The 22,364-nt window shown below is 43.3% G+C and overlaps 1 protein-coding gene across 2 annotated transcripts in view; it reads left to right on the top strand.

The window, feature by feature from the left end:
* The window catches only part of Micu1 (Mitochondrial calcium uptake 1), a 40,108-nt gene extending 18,830 nt beyond the window's left edge, over positions 1-21,278 (top strand). Inside the window, exons 3-11 of one of the 2 annotated variants that reach the window (XM_076799152.1) lie at positions 7,061-7,220; positions 10,479-10,516; positions 13,645-13,759; positions 14,031-14,191; positions 15,473-15,589; positions 18,038-18,162; positions 19,366-19,493; positions 20,805-20,894; positions 20,979-21,278. In XM_076799152.1, coding sequence (XP_076655267.1) covers positions 7,061-7,220; positions 10,479-10,516; positions 13,645-13,759; positions 14,031-14,191; positions 15,473-15,589; positions 18,038-18,162; positions 19,366-19,493; positions 20,805-20,894; positions 20,979-21,133 — 1,089 coding nt within the window. In that variant the 3' untranslated portion in view covers positions 21,134-21,278. The remainder of the gene's footprint in view (positions 1-7,060; positions 7,221-10,478; positions 10,517-13,644; positions 13,760-14,030; positions 14,192-15,472; positions 15,590-18,037; positions 18,163-19,365; positions 19,494-20,804; positions 20,895-20,978) is intronic. The other variant, XM_076799151.1, reaches the window with a different exon arrangement.
* The last annotated feature ends 1,086 nt before the right edge of the window (positions 21,279-22,364 follow it).

Below are 22,364 nucleotides of genomic sequence, written 5' to 3'. Positions count from 1 at the left end.
ATGCATTCACTAAGCTGAAAAATATAATACAGTGAAAACGGGTTAGGGTCAATGCGTATCTCACAGGCCAGTCCGGCCGGCTCAACATTACAACCCTGGTTTTGGCCCTAGCGTTTAGGAGCCGGCAACCGTGCCAGGCTTTGAAACCGAATTTCTTCTCTGGCCTGTCGAGCCTTTTCCAGATGGCCTTTCGAGACCGCGTTGACAGTTCCCTGCTGTGCATGGCACAAAAAAAATGTTTTTAGGGGCTCCACAGCTCCTTAGGTAAACTATCCGTATCTCTCCTTTACAACACCATGGAAATAGGAAACGTCCCTGGCACTTAGTGAAACAGCATCACACATCCTTATATGTATTTTATCATACGTAAATTATACATATAAAATTCTTCTTAAATAATTTATCATGTTATACGCAAATGTATTTTCATAATGAAAATATATTAGAAACATCTTTGTTCTGCAAATTTTACCACCGGTTAAAGTGTAAAAAATTTTTTAAAATATGGTCGTTTTCTACGATTCATCCTGTTTGAAATTCCGTTTTTTAATTCGCGGAGCATCAAAAATTGCAAGTATTGGGTACTTGAAACTGTTATAAAAATATATTAGGTTGAAGGTAAACTTCTGCCGTATTTTAAAGAAAACATTTGAATCAATTTATAAAAATACATGTGTTTAATATTATTCAGTGATATAATTTCCATTCTTTGTAAGGACTTGTTGCCATCTTTCAGGTAACCTGTTCATTCTTGTTTCCCAATGACTCAATAGCAACATGTGTTTTTGATTTACAAGCAAAATGATCTGCTTAGGTATGGTACGCAGGGCGATAATGCAGGTAGAAGGTGTTGTACCGTTCGGTTAGCCCAAGCCCATCAATTTTATGACGGGCAAGATCAGATGTTGGTCAACTCTAAAAATGAGGCTAGCGTAAAAATTATTTTCTACGACGAGTTTTAATTACTTTGTGAACACCGTTCGACGAAAACACGAAGGAAAACACACGGTCAACACGTGCTGGAAGTGACTTCCTCATACTAAATTATAATATCGCACCTCCTACTCGGAAAACATAACAATAGATACTATTTTTACCAGACATTCCCGTATGATTAATTCCATGATATTTTACGTAAGCTGTGGATTATAGCAGTGAGCTAAGGATATTAAACTGTTAGCGCCCACTACTACGCGATTGTAGGGGGTGGAAAGACGCCATTTCGTATGGGTTCGAAGTGGTGACATTATATTGATACGAATGCGCGGCCGATTGGTTCAGAGGGGAAGAGGCAGGCCTCGTTTCACATGCATTTTCGGCTGTATTCGAAATATTGGCTACAGCGGTCACACATACTATGTAGCGTGTGACGTTCGACGTTAAAACATTGGGCACACAGGCGCGGCTGAGGTGGGGATAGGTTTGTTAGCATAGTAATAAATCGTTATTTTGTTTATTATAACGATTAAATTCCTTAACAACGTATTCTCCACCTATTACCTCGAGGAACTCTGAAAAGTTCTGGTTGATAGCTTTTTAAATAAATACAGCATGTATCATTCTGCCTTCGTGCCGCCACGAGCTGTCAGGCTTGCGGAAAACATTCTCGTCGAGAATGTTTTCTACGAGGCCGGCAGGCTGCAGCATTGGCCTGCGAACCCCTGGGGTTCTGGTAGCAGAGGACACGCTGTGCCTTTGTTCCGAGCCTCTCGAACCCTCTCAAGTGGCTGTCCCGGACCCTAAAATTCGTATAAACTGGGAAAACCGCCAGGCTTGCCGACCTGCTGGGAGGTGTCCTGTTGAGTACTCGCGTGATCCAGGCACCTCCCCTTTAGCTTAGGTGGGCGTGGGTTTTTAGTGGGTAGCCTTGGGGATTTCCCCCAAGGGCAGTCCCACATAACCCCGACTCCCTGGGTATGCGTAAAGCATTTTCCCACGGAAAAAAGGCTTGCCGACCTGTGAGATATGCATTGACCTTAAAGGTCAACAGCAAAGGTTATACGGCGCCTAGACTTCTAAGTTTACTTTACGACCGACCAACAGCCTACAATGTAAGCAGAGTCGAGCATTATTGACAATTTAAGCTTCTATATTTTTAATAAAAAAATAATATAATAATGTTGCTAATACGAATAAGTTGTAAACGTTATCCCGATGAAAATGAGTCGAAACACGACATCATTTGGACTATCTTCAATAAGATTGTCATTTTTATCGTAACATTACGTATAAAAAAAATTGTTCGATTGCACTCGAATTGGAACTCATTTTCATCAGGAAAATCCCCTCAATTCACTCATCACAATTTTATGAAGGTATATTGAAGAATCTAAAAGTTTAAACTTTCATTCGTGCGCGATTCTCCATCTGCTTATATTGTATGCCGTTTGTCAGTCGCTGGGTCTTTGAATTCCGGCGATCGTCGGACCTCGTCGCCGTTTATTCGAGCTGGCAAAAGTTATTCCAAGATTTATTCGAAGCCGACGTTGAAACATGAGAGTGCTTACGCCCGGGATTTTAGTGTCCCCGGTATAGTGCTGCCCCCTAGTCTAATTTTTAGCCTGGATCAGAACCTGCACCATCTTACCTGCATTATTAGCAGCGAATTCCTAATAATGCCAGAGTGGATGCTACTTCTACATTAAAAGAGGTTCTTCTATATAAGCTCTGATCCAGCCTAAAAGATGATGCAGGTTCTAATACTGGCTAACAAGATGATGCAGGTTCTAATACTGGCTAACAAGATGATGCAGGTTATGGTCCAGGCTAAAAAGTTGATGCAGGTTCTGTTCCAGGCTAAAAAGATAATCCAGGTTCTGTTCCCGGCTAAAAAGATGATGCAGAAAAGTGGGGACACTAAAACCCCGAGCGTGAGCACTCTCATTTTCTCTCTGGTATGTACTCATATTGTAGGGACATTGGCGCTGCCGTCCTATTCCCCTAGGCACGCGCCTAGAGAATATGCTCCGACGAGTTTGGCGCTGCCAACCTCGGGCAAAGCAGGCGGGAGAACCGCCATCGATGCTCTCTCGCCGCCTGATCCCTGATCGAAATACACGTGTCGATACAGTGCTTTCGATCCGTTATCGAATAAAGTTGTTACATTGACGTGATCTGGAATTCAAAAATCATGCTGCACGCGCCCAGAGCCGGTGCACGTTTACACGGAGGCTACCGCAGAGGAAGTGTCGCTGATTTCGTGAAGCCATCGACCTACGGCGCCTTAACCAGGGTCCGACATCGAGCGGCCACCGCATGCGTGAAGCCACCGACCATCGGCACCTTGATGGCTGACATAGTGGTGGCCGCGTTGAAATATGACGTCGTCCCCACGATCAAGGACATACTGTTCATGTCGCCTCCTCCGGAGGATTCGTACGTAAAAGCTTTTTGTAAGTAAAACCTTCGTATGTGCGCTATGTTAAATCGGTCGATCCATCTTCCACGTTCGCCAGAATTTTGTCCGAGTTTTTGAATGTTGGTGGGCCGTCACAGAACAATGACCGTACGCCACAAGACGTCCTTCCTCATATCGTGACCGAGGGTCCCCCAATAGCGGAACGTGCGCGTAGGTTAACACAGGAAAAACTGCACGCCGCGAAAGCGGAATTCAAACAGCTCGTCAGTTCGAGAATTTCATTGCTTCCTCGAATCATGAGGAACATGAAAATCACCTACGCGTAGTCCTCCAACGCTTGCAGGAGTATTAAAAGTGCGAATTCGGGAAGTCGACTCTCGTGTTCTTGGGTCATATTATCAACCTGCACGGGTCAAGCCCTATTCCTGAGAAAGTCCAAGCTCTAAGGAAACAGGACAAGACAAGTCAAACAGGACTTCGACATCTGTATTAGCGCCGGGGCAAAGACGTCCAACGCCAAAGCCGGCACCCGTCTAGGAACCCCATGAGGGCCGGTGGTCTTAATGTCCCCGTCCCGGATTCACAGAACATCTCGGGAAAGTTCAAGCATAATGGCCCCGAGTTTTCGGTCCAGGTGAACTGAACACCGCACGGGGCGGGTCCCCGCCCATCCCCTCCGAGGAGGGGATGAACCTGACGCTCAGCCTGGACTAACAGGTCCTGGGCCCGACGTGAGCGGTTCAGATTCGTCAGCACAACCGAGAGCGCCGAGCACACATTGGCCACGGGTGGTCAGTCGCGCCGCACTTGAAGCACTGGCCGCTTCACTTAACAGTATTGCGACACCACTGCCTGACGTGCCCCATGGCCACACACGGAGTTTCCCCCCGTCCGCTAGTGAGCGGGCGGCCTCAGCGGGGCATTGCAGCCACGCCGTGCCCAGCCCGCCTGCCGGGGATTTGACATCCCCGACCTTAACGGCCTCGGGTGGGCACCTCATTGCCGCCGCCACCACCACAGCCCTAATCTCCTCGGGGATGACAGAGTCATCCAGGTCCCTAAGGCGGAGGTCTGCCGTTTTGACGAGCCTAGAGACCCTCACCGCCATTGTCGCGAGGACCTCTACCATTCGGGCTGCCATGGCATCAGCCCGGGCTGCCCCCTCGGGACCAGGGATTTCTAGAAGGAGCTGATGGCCCCTTAGCCACCGCCATGACCTACCCCAAGGTGGCCTTGCACCTCTCCGGTATCGACAGCGATGTCAGTGTTTTCGGAGGGGTGGCCACCCTTGGGGGGTCCCCCGTCACCCCCGGGAGCCCCTTTACTGGTTGGAGGAGAAGGAGGTGGAAGCCTGCCTAAATTCTCGGCCACTACAGGCCCTAACGGATGACCCCGAGGATGTAACCCCGCTGATGCCAGGTCACTTCCTCATAAGCGGCTTACGGCAGCGCCGAAGCCAACACTCCTGGATGTTCCACGTTCGAGACTGGCCTGATGACAACTGGTCCAGCAGCGCCTGGTACACTTCTGGCGACGATGGTCTCCGGAATACCTTCACCAGCTGCAGGCCAGACCCAAATGAACTGTCACGCAGCTGTCATTGAATGTCGGGGATCTTGTACTCATCAGGCGGAGCTCACACTCGGCACTCTCATTCGCGTGTGCCGCCCTCCACCGCTAATTCATGTAGTCTTTGTCATTTCAATTTTACGACCGTCGAAGGCGAGGGGAATGTTTAAGATCTTTGCGGGTATTACCGATAATTTCTCCGCGCAGTATAAATAGGCCAGCGTTAATCGCTCACTCGTCTCCTTTGACTTATTTCGATCGCTTGATCACGTTCACGGTACTCTCGTGCGCTTCACGACTCATTTCACATCTCCTCAAATCGTGCTCTTCACGATTTGTGCGTTACATCGGTTTCTCTATCTTATCATATCACTTTATACCATTTCACCCTTTGTATATAACTCAATTTCTTTATAATATAGTATCTTTCACCAACACTTCTTTTGAAGGTCATAAAACTCCAAAAATTGCGGCTCAAGACGTTGGAATAAATGCAAGTGAATGAACCATTCTGCTAGAAGCAGTACACATAAGTAAAGGAAAATGGACGAAATATTAATTTGAAGCTTTATTTCGACGAGCACAATTAAAGTGCAAAACTGTAAAAATTGTTTTCAATCCCTATTTTCGATAAATATTCCGTATATTGTTAATATTAACGAAAATAAACTGTTATGTTTTGTTTATCATATTTACTTTGTAATTATTAGTACCTAACCTTTATTATTCAATTGAAAAATAAATTGTATTATCACGTTTTATGTAAAACTAGCGAATGTGTTTACACTTTTGCTCGTCACTGTAGATTGAACGTTTTTTCCTCTCGTGGAGTTGATTCTCATGAGGCAACTTAACTTATTTGCTAGTGTTCATTTCTCGTTGCTTATGGCACCACCTGGCTAGGCTCATAACCTAGGCAGCGAATAAGCAGGCGGCCCATAAACAGCGAACTGTTGTAAGAACCAACTACTGATGTAATATAATTTGTTAAAATACTTCGTAGTTGCTAACGACTTAAATGTTCACGCGACTATAAATAAAAAATACTGGCCTGTCTGGCTGTCAGATGCGTAAATTGTTAAGAGCTAGGTCGATTAGGACCTTGGGAAAAACCCAAACACACGGAGGCTTTGTAGCGACGAAATTGTTACAAAATCATTTTGTTAATGTCTATGGTTATTCTATTGAGTACAGGAGATAGGGCACAAGGTCATATCACTTGAAAGTCGTTACAGAGTGCATTATGCATAAAAAGTTCATCCGTCATAGGGATGAATCTACACCTCTGGATCGGTGAACATTTGTGAAAGAAACTTGTTTATAACAAAGAGTTATAGAGTTTATTATCTCGATGAGTAGAAGGCGTTGATGTAAAAAATACTTTAACAACTATTTTCTTTGTTCTCAAAAATTTTGCGGCAAGCATCTTTTTCACGTGTCCACTGATCTCAGAGGTCTAAATCCACAATCAGAACAGATGACCATTATTTTTTATACACTCTGTACAATACAATTTTCATCTGAAATATTTTTCCGTATCAGTCCTATTTTTCGTAACATTTGAAAAATATTCCTTTTATTACTGGTGTCACAGCTTGGTTGTAACTTGCTCTCGAGCTCCTCGTATTCTATTCTACACTCTGCACCACGAGAGAACCGTACCGTTTCGCGCAGCTTGACTGGCCGCGGAAGGCGCTGCGAACCTCACAACTCCCACTCCACTTCATATACGCGGCGTACCGTAATTAAACGGATTAGCATGGAAATATAGGGTATAGGAAATCGTGACCATACTGTGTAAACACCCGGTATGGCGTGGCGTCACTGCGCGCATGTGCTGTGCATTGGGAAGGGAGCGTACGGAGTGGGAATACCACCAATCAGGGCGAAGATGCGCAGCGACGAACGAAAATCGGTTTTCACGCGGTACAGTTCTCTCGTGGTGCAGAGTGTACGTATAATTGTGATTTTCCGCCGCCACTATTGTTTTTCGGCTTGGGTTAGACTACGGTTGCAATCCCCGCTACATTGATTAAAATCTAATCATTACATGCAAAGTGTCGTATTTTCCATAATTTTACGCTGTGGAACTATTGTGGTCCAATGAAAACATTAAAAATATTTACTATGCAGATCATTGAATATGAAAATCGTGTGAGGCACTATTCCACTCCAGACAAAGTATTTCGATATTTTGCTACATTACAAGTGATTAACAACGACATTCATGAAATCTTCATGACACCAGACGACTTCTTGAGATCTATAACGCCTGGTGTGAAACAACCCGATGGTAAATTTTCAATAAACAATATATAAATAACTGTTAATGTGCGTAGATGTCGTTTTAGTCTAGTATGATGCTTCGAGATGGGCATGAAACAACATTTAATAGAACATTCGGCACAATATGTTAAATATTTTTAAAACTGGCGATGATGTATCGAAACATTATTTATTTTACCATAGTTCAATGAAAACAGGTAAGTCGACTAATCAAGGTCATCGAAATATTGCGCTTTGGTGATTACTAAGCATCTCCCATTTTATTTTCATTGCATCGTCTCATAATCTAACTACCTAGTCAGCCAAATTACCCCAACATTGCGCAAGATTTGCGCAAAACGACCGTGGTTGGTCTACCCATCTGTTTTCGTAGCTAAGTCCGATATTGGCAGCAGAGTCTGCTAGCAGCAGATTTTTATCAGATGCCACCGTCTAGCGACGACTTGTGAATGAGTCCTAATTCAATCTGCAATTTCTACACTTTCAGTTTCCACGACAGAGGGGGCGCATATAGAATTATACATATAAATGAGCTCTAGCACAAACGAGGTATAGGAGTAGACCAGGCATGACATTTAAATGGCCCGATCCGAGGCTTTTTCAAAGGCTACGCCCCTTGTCCCTGCTGCGGATCTCGTTCCACGTGACCGTCCAAGTTCTCGAGCCACCTCAGGCGCGTACCGTATGAACTGCGCGTTGCGCATTAGGGCGAGACCCGTGTCAGTAGGTTTCCACATTACCGAGGAGGTACTATTGTCAATGCGTTTTTTTTTGTCAGTGGTATCCCCTGTAGGCCTATTCTACTATGACACATGATAATTTCGGAAAGTAAATTTCAAAAACAAATTAAGAATATAAATTTGGAAAATAGCTTTTAATTTCATCGCCAATATTTTATTTAGATATGGAAAAACATTTTCGCGTACGTTAGACTTTAGACATGCTGGGTAACTCCGAAATGTCGAACGGAAGGCTGAACGTCGCCGATCGCATTGCGGACCATAGCAAAGAATCCTTCGCATTGACAATAGTACCTCCTCGGTAATGTGGAAACCTACTGATACGGGTGACGCTCTAAAGCTGCGTACAGACCTGAACATTTCGATGAACATTGAGCCGAACAGCGCGCCGAACAGCGAACGAAACGCAAAGTCGACATTCATTTCGGCGCGATTTCGCGTTTCGGACGCTGTTCGGCGCGATGTTCGTCGAAATGTTCAGGTTTGTGCGAGGCTCACCCGTTTGCGTTCGTGCGCGCGGTCGATCCATCGCTTGTCGGTTTTTCGACATACATCAAAGGCCTCGTACAAACCTGAACGTTTCGACGAACATTGCGCCGAACGGCGCGCCGAACATTGCGCCGAACAGCGCGCCGAACATCGCGCCGAACAGCGTCCGAAACGCAAAATCGCGCCGAAATGAATGTCGACCTTGCGTTTCGTTCGCTGTTCGGCGCGCTGTTCGGCGCAATGTTCGTCGAAATGTTCAGGTCTGTACGCAGCTTAATGTGCCACGCGCAGTTCATACGGTATGCGCCTGAAGAGGCTCAAGATTAGGTCCGTCACGGGGAATGAGACGCGCGGCCGGAACAAGGGGACGTAATTTCTGGATTAGTCCATTTTTGAAATAAAAGAAAGTATAGAGTACGATATATTGTGACATATTAAATATTAGGACATGCTTCATTCTACACCATTTAACTTCGGCTTATGGCATTTTTTTCTATCTTTAAGCGTTTTAAAATTATATTTGTTTCATGCATACAAAAAAGATGTGAATTTTTTTCTTGATTCTTTTATAATTTTTCCAAAAAGTCTATTTACAAGCAGGGTTACCAGACGGTGTGTATTTCCACTAGATGCTACCCTCTCTGCCGCTAAATGTGGCTCGATTCTCCTGTAGCGACTCTGCACGAGGAGAATATGTGACGTTCATTATTCCCACTACCGTTGCTAGTACCATTAGCCAACCACTGTCACATATTCTCCTCATGCAGAGAGTCGCTAGAGGGGAATCTGGGGGTACAAAGAGAGTCGCAAAGACTTTTTCTGGCAACTCTGCCGAGGAGTAACTCGGTAGTCAGCCTCAGACGAACTCCGTGTTCTCTCGTTCTCTGCAGAGTCGCCAGATTAAGCCTCGTCTCCCACTCTCCCCATCCCCTTCTACGACGCTATTCCTCCATTTTTCGGTGCTGTCACAATGTCACGTGACTAATCCGGTAATGACGGAAAGAGAGAGTAACTGTATTCCCCTCAATTTCCCCAGTTTGGCGACACTGGTTCTTGGGCCGTCGTCGGTGCGTGATCTGATTGGCTTCACGTTTGCGTTCCTGGTCAGCCCTTGTCGCGACGAGCGATTTCCTCGTCGCACATTTTATCCAAGTTTCTCAAATTAATCATTTTTTGATTTTGTTCCCTAACATTTCTTTATGTAGAATATGTATATTTAAACAAGTGAAAAGGTTTTTACTTAAAAGATAGTACAACAGCAAAATGCACATGTATTATTTCACTTGTGAAAAAATATAATGATTAACATATAGACAACTTTTAAGCAATCATTTTACATTTCTTATAATTACAAAAAAACATTACTTATTGCTAGACTCCAGATCTTTATGCAAAATAAAGAGTTTGTGCATTAATTGCAAGACATAGGAGCTAAATATAAATTTATATTTTCCACTAATAATTTTAATGTAGTGAAAATAATATATTATTGTAGGATAGGATACCAGGAAGAAACGAAAAAAAAAACTGGAGACACGATACTGTACTAAAAAACGACATTTAATGGGCAAAAGAAATATATGTAACAACAACTGTTCTGGAGATAACCATTTTTATATCTAAAAGCTTTTAATGTTATAAATTGAACTAAGAACATCATTAATGTTTATACACATACACGTACCCACGCACACACGCGCTCCACGCTGGGATCATGTGCGCTGTTTTTCATTCCCACATTCATATTTTTCAAGTCTTCTAATATATATATACATTTGAGTGTAGAAAAAAAATTAATGATATTTTTAGTTCAATTTATAACATTAAAAGCTTTTAGACATGAAAATGGTTATTTTGAGAACAGTTGTTGTTACACTGATTAAGTTTTAAAAAGGTCTCTATGGTACCAGTACTGCTTTTACATGTAACTTTTGCATGAGCATGTAAACACAGCATGATAGAATTACCGCAATTAAATTGTGCCTTTCATTGTTAAAGAAATACTCCATGCATTAAAATGACATAATCATTTTCAGGACTTGGTCTGGATAAATATAAACGCTTCGACCCAAAGGTGAGTTATTTATTATTTCATCTATAAAAAAAAACTTGTAAATATATAGTGTGGACCAATAGTTTAGTCTATCTTGAACATTTTTATTATAAAACGTGTATGATATAAAAATATCATAAATATAATGTAAATATGTTTTGCGCATTGTCACGTCGTTTACTTCCTCGTTCCCGTTGGAAGGACGGTAACCTCGGCGACTCTGGCTATTTACAGGCCGAAAGGTCGGGCCGCGCGGTACGCAGTCCACCCGTTACAAAGGATTTCTTGCAGGCTCGTTTTCTCGCCGTGATCTACGGATTTTCGTACTAATATCGAGCGGTAGACACCCAGAGGTGTCACTTAAATCTCGAAGTTCTACTCCTTACCGGCAATACCGAACCTACGAGAACCGCGCGAGATCCTGGGTAGATCGCGAATGGACGCAGGATTCTACGTAGGATATCACGACGCGTCCCCGCGGCGGGAAGGATTCTCATAATAAAGGTTATCCCAAAATGAGCTGACATTTTAATTTATTAATAAAACGTATTTTTTTTTTTAAGTATGAATGTTTTTATTTTATTATAATGTACAAACCTGGAGGTTATGTGTGGAACACAATAGATGGCAAATGGCCGCCTCGTCCCTGTTTGCAAACGTTAACTCTTTTGACGAAATTTTCGATATCTTTTTGACATAATTGCGGACTAATTTCTGCAATGCTGCGTCCAATTGCTTCCTTCAGCTCCGGAATGGTCTGTGGATCATTGGCATACATTTTTCCTTTCAGAAAACCCCAAAGAGAAAAGTCCAATGGCGTCAAATCGCACGATCTTGGTGGCCAATTCACATCGCCGCGGCGCGAGATAACACGACCAGGAAACTTCGTCTGCAGTAACTGCATTGTTTCGCCCGCAATGTGGCATCTTGTTGGAAGAATATGTCTTCTAAGTCCATGCAGTTCAATTGATTCCATAAAAAGTTGGTTATCGTGTCACGATAACGAACACCAGTGACGGTAACCGCATTTCCAGCAGCATTCTCAAAAAAACGACCAATCACTCCTCCAACCCAAAATCTGCACCAAACAGTGACTCGTAGTGGATTCATGAGAAGCTGTTGAATCACTTGTGGATTTTCGGGCCCCCAAATTCATCACTCCTCGCTAAAAATGATTTTGCGAAATTGTGCGTTATGATGATCAAAATCCGTGCGGACTTTTCGAACCGTCTCTGCAAAGTTTTCACCATTTTTGTAGTGAATTTTCACAATTTCTATGCGTTGCTCGATCGTGTAGTTCTCCATGACTATGTTGGCCAGAAAAAAGATGGCGCGCAATTTAAACTGTCAGCTCTATTTGGGACACCCTTTAAATCGGAATGCAGGAGAACGGCTCTTAGATGTTTAATCGTGGCTGTAAAATGTTAGGCTACCGGGGGAGACCGGTAGTGGTCAATTTCCGCCGAGTACGAGTTACAAATTGTCGTGAGTAGGTGAGTAGGAGTAAGTGAGTACGTTGTCGTTCGCACGTATTACAACGCGTTTCCGTACGTTTTTCCGTCAAGTTCGGTAGTTTTACGCGGTCTCTGTTTCTCCCTGAGTGTTGCCTTGGTGACTGGAGTATGTTCGAAACGTCCCCAGAGAGCTATCATACCATACATGCACGTAGAACCTCTGCCTCGGTTACGTGAGACAGCAACAGTGCCGCGAAATAGTCTGATGTCTTGAGGGGGTTTTTGTCCTTATCGCTGTCTCCGGGTTGTGCGGCAGCCCCTTTTCCGTTTGACCTGTGCGCACGGGATTTTTGTATGGTGGGCAGCAAATCGTGAGAGGGTGGTCCCAAGAGGCAAGACGCCAATAGGTGTTTAGCTTCTTAATTTGTAGACGCACTAATCACGTGAAATTGCTTCGTCTCCGTTGCGCACGTGTCCCAATGTTACGTAAGCAGTTCGGTAATGACACAGAGAGAAGGTTACTCTATTCCCCTTAATTTCTCCTATCTGGCCACGCTGCCACGAGGTAGAATGCATATTGTGATGAAACGAGAGAAGGTGTCTGGCAGGAATTAATGTCGCCAGATCAAGACTTCTTCCCCCACTCAAATTTCCCTTTCTACCGCGCTATGTACTTCCTACACTTCCGTCGCGGCCCGGTCACGTGACGCGCTTCGTCTCTGCCTTGAATACTTCGGTACTGGCAGAAAGAGGGTAACTTTTTCCCCTCAATTCGTGCTCTCTCTCCTCATTTGGCGACACTGGCAGGAATGCGGCGACGTAGGCACGAATGCGCGGCCGATAGGATCAGAGTAGAAGAACCACGCCTCGTTTCACGCATACTATGTAGTGTGTGACATCAAAGTATAAACATTGGGACTATAGGAGCGCCACGGGTGGTGATAAGCGTTCCGCTAGCGGTAGACTCCTCTTGTCCCTGTGGCGCACAGTGGGCAATTTGGACGAAATCGGATTCAAAATCAAGGAACTTTCGATAGGAATGAGGTAGAGCGATGAAATTTTTTTTAAATGAAAGCTGAAACTTAGTAGAATATGGGAAAAATAGGGAGATTATTACCATCCAATCATTTCAACGAAAAAATGACTTCATTAGTTTTTGTCACAAAAATCTATTTTTTGCAAAATCCTGAGGTCGTAGACAAATTTTGAGACCAGATTTGAAATCAGCGTGAAAAAATCTATGGGAAATGGTGTATAGCATGGTAAAAAAAATTTTTTTCCGTGCGTGGTATTGGAAAAACCATAATTTTCTTGAAATTGTGCAAGTTTAACGAATTTTCTCGAGGTTAAAAAACGTTCGGACCACAATCTCTCTATTTTTCCCATATTCTACTAAGTTTCAGCTTTCATTTAAAAAAAATTTCATCGCTCTACCTCATTCCTATCGAAAGTTCCTTGATTTTGAATCCGATTTCGTCCAAATTGCCCACTGTGTGGCGTCCCGGAGCTCTAATTCTCATCTCACCACGCTACATCTGCTTAATGCATTGTTTCAAACAACAACCCCATATATTTAGTAGGAAAATATTTAATTCATGTAAATACAGTAGAATATTTCATATTGTGCAGCAAAATTCATCGTAACAAAAGTCTAATAAATTTCATTAATATCAAAAGTTTACCTTTTTAATGCAGAATATTCATAACAAACTCGAATTGGCCTTAGACGAAGATAGCATCTTCTACAAACTGGGAAGTGCTGGTTTAATTACTTTCTCCGACTACATATTTCTTCTCACCGTATTATCCAGTAAGTATCGTTTATACAAAAAATTTTTTAATTAAATCCTAATGAACTTCCAATAAACTATTAGGCGGTCGGGTTAGTTTTTCTCATCATTTTTCTCTACAAATAATAATATGAAGAAATGTATATTATGTTAATACACGTAACATGATATTTTAAATATTTTTATAAAACAACCAGAGCTTTTAAACATATTAAGAGAAAGGTATTTGAACACATTAGCAACATTAATAACTCCTAATATTTAATCAGCAAACCTATTTTTCTGTTACAGCTTCGAGAAGGCATTTTGAGATTGCCTTCAGGATGTTTGATTTTAATGGCGATGGAGATGTTGACTCTGAAGAATTTGGAAAAGTTGCAACTTTAATCCGACAACAAACCAGTATTGGAAATCGACATCGCGATCATATAGCTACTGGCAATATGTTTAAAGTATGAATCATTATTTATCAATATTGAATAATGTAATTAATTTAATAATTTTATAATTTGATTAATTTAGTTTTAAAAAAGTACATGTCAAATATTTTTCAAAAAACTCTCTTTTGTTACATAAGATTATACAGGGTGTTACGTTTAAGTGCGAATGGTGGAATATCTCATGGAGGATTGAAATTCTGAAAAAAGTGTTGCTAAAAAGTTGTTTGCTGTAAATATGGCTACACTATAATGGTGTAAATAAGTATTCCGAGGTTGAAGTAGCGGAGGAGATTTAAAAACCAAAATAATTTTTCTAAATGACACTTTGTAACGCCGAGGCAGCGTGGCCGGCGGTTCAAGGGGAACCGCGGGGTCTGGAACCTTCTAGACCCCTAATAACGCGTTATTGATAAAGATAGCAACGAGTCCATATAAATATCGGTAGATTACCGCGGAGCAAGCACTCTTGCTGCACCTGTAGGAGAGGACGAGGTAAGACCACGGCCGCCTACAGGATGGGAGAGTACGAAGCAATGCTATCGGACGCCCAGCAGCAGAGCTGCACCTGTGGGAGAGGACGAGTAAGACCACGGCCGCCCACAGGATGGGAGAGTACGAAGCAATGCTATCGGACGCCCAGCAGCCCAGGAGAGGACAGGAGTTGCACCTGGACGCCTCTCTGGATACATGGGAGAGGACGGCCATGAAGGCCGGCCGCCCGCCGAGAGGAAAGAATAGGGTAGCTTCCTGGCCGCCTGAGAGTAGGGACGCCTGGTTCCTCTGTACGTTTCGGAGAGGACGGCCATGAAGGCCGGCCGCCGATCGGACATGAGAAAACAGGCGAAACCGCGTCGTCGTCGTATTCCCAGAGGGAGAGTACGGTTGAAATAAACCGGACGCCCGATGGTGGTATCGCGTATTATATAAAATCTTTTCCTAAATTAATCGTTGCTAGCTTTGTCTCTCACTCTTTTGAAAGAATCTATTTTATAACAAAACCTATCACCTCATCCTTTGTACTAACGTGTTTGGAAAATATATCCTATGTCTCCAGATATTCCGACTCCTGTCATTCCGCAACCACCGCAATCCTTTACGTTACAACTTTATATTTTTGTATTACTCTATTTTTTCAGACTGGAACAACGACATATTCTTATAGAAAAATAAATGGAACATTATGGTTTCATGAAATTTCATGCATTATTTTTATATGCATATTGGCTTTGTCTTATTCCACTGTATGATATGCTGTAGTACATATAATTCATTCATTGTATTTTGTGTGTTCAGGGTGTCAATTCTGCGTTGACTACATACTTCTTTGGATCAAATATGAAAGGAAAATTAACTATCGAAAAGTTCCTGGACTTTCAGCAGCAACTGCAAAAAGAAATACTGAGTTTAGAGGTAAGTCTATGGATTGTGTATCATTAGTTATCCCTGGGGGGTCGATATGCACTCATAAACATATTTTCGAGACTTATTGTATACTTAAATTCACGATGGTAATAGTAATAATAGTAACGAAAACAAATGTACAGGGTGATTCAGCTAAGCGCGCCACCTAAATTACGTGTAAACTATTTGCTATATGAAAAAGACTTCGAAACAAATGTTGCGTTCTTTAAAAAGTAGCATATAATGTAATCATTAGATTTTTTCTATTTTGCTTTTTTATCGGGATACGAAGACTGAATAAACAACTGTAAGGGTATATTGTAACTGTTTATTTTATCGTTAACCGTTCGTAAACGAGGGACAGTTACAACCCTTTTTTTCCGTGAGGAAATGCTTTTCGCATACCCCGGCTCCCTGGGGAGAGTCGGGGTTATGTGGGACTATCTCTAGGGAGAATCCCCAGAGACTACCCACTAAAACCTCACGCCCGCCTAAAGGGTGAGGTGGCTGGATCACGCGAGTATTCAACAGGACACCTCCCAGCTAACATCATACCCCGGGGGAGGGAGTTAGCCTCCCCCATTGCCTACGCTACAAGACCCCGGGCGGAGGGACCCGCCCGGGGTCCCCATCCCTGGAGCCTTCGGATTGGGCTTCCCGAGCCCCAGTTCGGTCCACCCACAGCTCCCGGAGTCTTCGTGCCCCGCTCGGGGCCGGTGTCCCGAAGGAACCAGACCCGGCCGAGGCAAGAAGACGCCGCCACCGGATGGAAGGGTCGTCGGAGGCGCGATCCGGCACGCCCCGACCCTCCCTACCCCACCCCCACGGATCCCCCTCCCCTCTTGGGGAGGGACGGACCGGCACCCCCCCCTACCGGGAAATTAACCCGGGGGTGCCGCCCCTGCACGGGGGGGAGCCATGCTCCCCCTCGGGGGCCCGAGTCAGCTCGTACCCCGGGCCCCCAAATCCACCGCCTCCAATGGTGGGGGCATATCAAGGCGCGGGGAATCTCCCCGCGCCGACCCCGCTCCACCCCCTTCTCCCGGGCACCGGTTGGCGCGGGGGAGACCCCCGCGCCCTTCCTTCCCTCGCCACCCCCCTTGTGGGGGGCACACATCTGCGCGGGGGTTATCCCCGCGCCCAAACCCTCCTGGCTGAGCCCGGGTGACGCTCCCGGGTCCGCTCGGCGGCCTCCTTCTGCGATATTACATCCTCGCAGAAGGAGCCCACCGCCATCCACGACCTCTCGCTGCCGGCCATGTGGTCGACCACGGCCGCCAGCGAGAGGTCAGGGACAGTTACAACCCTTATTTTATGTTAACGAATGGTTCGTGCCTCCTGGCATGGAAAGCAGAGAGGCTTTAATTGGGTATTGAATGAGTCGGAGACGATATGAAAGGTCACGGAAAGTCACCGCTCACGGTAAGAGGTGACCGGGGGCGTGTTCCGGCACGCCCCGGCACCTTCACCTCACTCCCTGTACACACCCTGGAAACGCGCAGCCAGCCAGCTGAATTGACGAGAGGAGCAATTAAGCCACTCCACCCGCCCACACGGTTGGCCGACCGCCCCGCAGTGAGGACAGACGATTCCTGGGGGAATGTCCCCCAGCGGTTTCCTACTCACAGTGAGGGGGTCTCGCTCTCTCTCCTTCTCCGCTGCCACCTTCTGCGACATTACTTCTTCGCAGAAGGAGGCCATCGCTTTCCACGACCCCTCGTTGCCTCCTCACGACGCCAGCGCCATGTACCCTACAAGGCAGTGTCTGCAAGACAGTCTGTATCCTCAACAAGAGGGTCGATTTTCATTAATTCAACAATCCTTCTATCAGCGTTCTTTCACTATTTCCATCAATTGTCTAGTTTTCATGAATTTTTTGTACTCAAGATTACGCGAAGATCATAGTATTACAGATGGTTGGATATATCATGACCTCAGTTATCGTATCACGATGATGAAACTATATAATTCCATTTAAAAAAACTCCGATGACCTAGAAATCTCGGAAAATATGACCTTCAGAAAAATTTTTAACACATCACAGTATTTACCTCTTCGAATAAAATTAAGTTTTCCACTGGCATTTTTTCTTATTATAAAAAATAAGAAAAATATTCAAGATGTTCAAGATAGGTAGGAAATCCTGTACAGCAGCAATGGGAAACGCCTGCTCCATTAACTGACCCTTATTAATGGGAAACGTAAAATAATTTATTAACTAAACATGGAACTGGGTAATATCTACAGATATGAACTTGTTCGCTTAGGGACGGATTGCTCGCTCCAACTGCTAAATTTTTCTCCACTTAAATAAATATTTGTTAATGTAATTGACATTTGTAATGTAATTTATAATTAGTATGTTCTGTTATGAAGGTATTTTTCTTTATTATTTTTAGAAATTACTTCAAGAGTACATTAACACTTCTCTTCAATTGTGTAACAATAATGTTGTAGTTCGAGAGAAGAAATCCTGATGAAGACGGCAGAATAACAGAACAAGATTTCACCGAGTTATTATTGGCATACGCAGGATATCCTGACAAGAAAAAAGAAAAAATTTTAAAAACCATTAAAAAACGGTAAGAATATGTATTTTCACTAGTAGTATAAAGTCTGTTTTTACTCGATATTTGTCCCAAATGTCTTAGCCTACAAAAGTCGCAGAACAATCCCCACTGCCACGGAGTATACCCCGTGAGGGTCCTTGGTCGCCGAGGAATGTAAACATAATACAGGTCGGGTATATTGGTGTGAGACCACTACTAATCCAATAACAAAACTTCTTCATTTTTCATTATTTTTTATGGGACTTGAAAGTTTTGTCATTGGATTAGTAGTGGTCTCACACCGATATACCCAACCTGTATTATATTTACACTTCTCTGTGACCGAGGCCACTCAAGCTTCACTGTTCTTTTCTATGTTCGGCAATGTATCGAAGAATAGTATAATCTTCCAGCCGATAATTGTCCCTGCCAGACCCGTGTTTTGGACATGCATCGTGTGGGACATGTATGTTTACACTCGTGGGCGACCAAAAGCCCTCTAAAGATCTTCTTTGCCCTTTTCTACGTTCGGCGTGAAACAAAGAATAGTAATCTCCTCCTGGCCGATATATGTCTCCGGCTATACCCGTTGTTTTGAACATATACCATATCGAGTAAACACTGTATTTTGAAATTCAGTAGTGTACGGTTTTTACATCATTTCGGGAACCAACCCCAGCAGTTAAAATTCTTGCGTACGGAACACCATTTTTCTAAAAACTGACTCGCATTCCACTCGTCAAAGTGAGTGTGTGATGTCGTCAAACTTAAAAAATCTCCTGTCCGCACAATACTGCTTTTCGAAATCGACTAACTACAAATTAATAATTACGATGAGATACAACTAACATAATAATATAAATGTGGTACTCTGAAAATTTCAATAGAAAATTAGCAATTTTATGCTCCCGGATTCTTTTAAAAATCGATTTTGCAACCAAAAATTATGAAATAATTCACTGTCATGTATGCTATTAGGTAGAATGTTCATGAATTTTTTCGTAATTTTTTGTTGAGCCGAACAAAAGAAATGGGTCATAATTCATTAAATCGTGCTCACCTTATAACTACCCTTGTGGTAAGAGTACCGACTTGAAACTTACACAGAGGGGTTTCTTTGGGAGCATTATCGAATGGTGCGACCAAAAATCAATTTGGTTTTGGGGCACTTTTGACCATTTATCCTGCTATACCCTTTCCTTATAATCACTTATATCAATGTATATTTTGTTTCAGTTTCAAACAAAATCCACAGGGAATAAGTAAAGACGAATATTTAAAGTTCTTCCATTTTTTGAACAATATCAATGATGTGGACACTGCGCTAACATTCTATCACATTGCGGGAGCATCGATTGATCCAGGTTTGTGTCAACATTAATTCAGAATAATTTACCAGTGGAGTTATTATCTTTCGCTACATCTTTGTCTGTCTGCTTATCATATACCAATGTGCAAAGCTAAAGCACTCAGGGTAATTTTTAACATTCAAACCGTTAAACCTTATGTTTCACAATTCTGAATTAATTAAAAAAAAAATACGTTTTTACATCATGTCGCGAGTGTGAAAGCAAAGATATTTCCTCTGTTCCAAAGTTTTACAAATTCGAAATTTCATTTGTTTCTACGAATATTGAATAATTTTTTTCATGTCTAAAATCTGAAATAATTGAAGGTATATTACGAGCGGTGATGGGTAGCATCGAATCAGTTAACGAATACCCTGGTATTTTGTATTTAATTGAGGTATGGAATATGAAGAACTTCAGTAATTTATATTTAAGAGCTCTTTAAATACCAAATATTTCATATTTTTAACCTGAGAAAGATAAAATTGCTTGGTAATTATTTACAAAGTGGTACTGTTTTCAGATTTTGATTAAATTTAAATAAGTTAAATTATAATTGAGAATAATATTTCATATAAAGTGCAGTTCTATTTTTTATATTAAACCTAACCCAGACCTCACTCAAACTTAAAATGGAAACAACAAATGTAAAAAATTACATTTAGGTCGCACCCTGAATGGACTTATGTCGCTTCTATGAGCGACCTTACCACATGAGCCTACAAGAGGTTTTCAATTGTGCTGTTATCTTGACATGACCGCGCGAAACCAGCGTAAATCTCAATTAACCCGAAGAATCTCTAATACCTCTCGCTCTCTCCGTGTTCCTTTGCCCCCCTACTTTGTCACGTAGTAATATACGTTAAATTTCAATTCGACAGTGTACGTAGCTTGATACAACTCTCTTAACTTAACTTAACATAATTCACTCGACTTCATATACTTACACTTAACTTAACTTTATATAATTTACTTTATATAATTAAAGTTAACTTAACATATCTCGCTCGGCTTCTCATAATTGAGCTTAATTTAACCATTTTACTTTAACATCCGGAACAATAACCTTGCCTTGGAATCTGGCTTACGATTCGGGTTAGGTAGCGGTTAAGATCTCTGGTGTTCAGACTCATTGCTTCTATTAATTGTGCACCACAAGGTTGAGTGTGATAGAGCGCCCCCCCCCCCTATCCCACAAGATTTTCGCGTAAAGGCTCATGGGTCAGAAACTAATTTTTATATTTTGCCCAAGAAAATATTCAAAAATACCCTTTACTTCGCAGTCATACCAAAGAAAATACTTAATTATGTTTTTACTTTTTTCAGCTACATTGAAGCATGTTGCAAAAACAGTGGCCCATGTGGATCTAAGTGATCATATTATACAAGTTGTTTACACTATATTTGATGAAAATAGTAAGTTCCAGTTTTTATAAAAGTGCAACACATGCGTATCTTTCTACGAGATAAATAATGATCTCAATTTGTATAAATTTACAGTGGATGGTCAGCTAAGTAACAAAGAATTTGTCGCTGTTATGAAAAATAGAGTTTTGAGAGGACTAGAAAAACCAAAAGACACTGGCTTTGTGAAATTGATTGAGTCAATGGCGAAGTGCTTGAAAGCTAGTTACAACATGTCTTTCGATAATTAAAATGAACCATTCAAAATAATCATTGAATAATATATGAAGGGATAGAGTATTCGTTAATGGCTTATTTGTTTGAAATGATTAAACGTAAATTATTAAATGAATAAAAGGCTACTGAAACATCAAAGTATATTGTCTTGTTGAATTTTATCCTTTATATCCATTTCATACAGAATTCGTTTTCCAAAATCGTTACCTATTACAATATCCGACAAATAACTTCTAACGCTCCCGATACGGTAGATTAGGGAGTTCTAACGTGTGGCTTGCGAGCTGCCATCATGAGAGCCGCCTGTCTTCATAGTCCCTGTTCCCGTACCACTACTTTTTTTTTTTTAGTGTGGTGGTAATCGCTCATTATGGATTCCCCGTCCTCCCTGGAGGGAGAGGCGGGGATATGTGGGGCTTCCCCGAAGATATCCCACTAACTCCACCACGGTGACCTCCCTGAGCTAACGGGAGGTGGAGAAGGACTCGAGGTCGATATCAATTCGCCGCCCCCTTCGCCAACAACGCCACCCCGAGGGGAAGTGAAGCTTCCCCCCCCCCAAAAATACCTAAGTTAGTGGGACATCGCGCGGGTCACTCACCCGGCGGACGCTCGGCAGAGCGCCGCGAGTCCCAGCTCGCGACATCCACGGTCTCCGATAACTCCCTTCCTCGCTCAGGGGAAGGGGACCCATAGACTTCCGCCCCGGCCGAGAGAGGAAGTTGCCGTTCGCGGAAGCGGTGGCCGACGACGTGTAACGGCACTTCCCCTACCCCCGTGGGTGCCACGGAAACGGGCGACCAGCCGGCCAAATTGACGGGAGGAGCAATTAAGAGGTTTGGCTAATGATGGGGATCTTGCGGTTCTTGGAGGGGAACTCCTCCCTTGGGGGGTTGGGTGGAAGGGTTGGGGCGTGCCGGATCGCGCCTCCGACGGCCCCTCCTTTTTTTTTCGTGGGGAAAATGCTTTTCGCATACCCCGGCTCCCTGGGGAGAGCCTGGAGAAAATCCACAAAAGGCTACCCACTAAAAAACCCACGCCCACCTAAGCTAAAGGGAAGGTGCCTGGATCACGCGAGTACTCAACAAGACACCTCCCAGCTAACATCATACCCCGGGGGAGGGGGTTAGCCTCCCCCATTGCCTACACTATAAGACCCCGGGCGGAGGGACCCGCCCGGTGTCCCCATCCCTGGAGCCTTCGGATTGAGCTTCCCGAGCCCCAGCTCGGTCCACCCACAGCTCC

Source organism: Halictus rubicundus, chromosome 13, assembly GCF_050948215.1.
Source record: "Halictus rubicundus isolate RS-2024b chromosome 13, iyHalRubi1_principal, whole genome shotgun sequence".
NCBI lineage: Eukaryota > Metazoa > Arthropoda > Insecta > Hymenoptera > Halictidae > Halictus > Halictus rubicundus.
The sequence above is the reverse complement of the archived record's forward strand: the minus strand, read 5'-3'. Positions and strand labels throughout refer to the sequence as shown.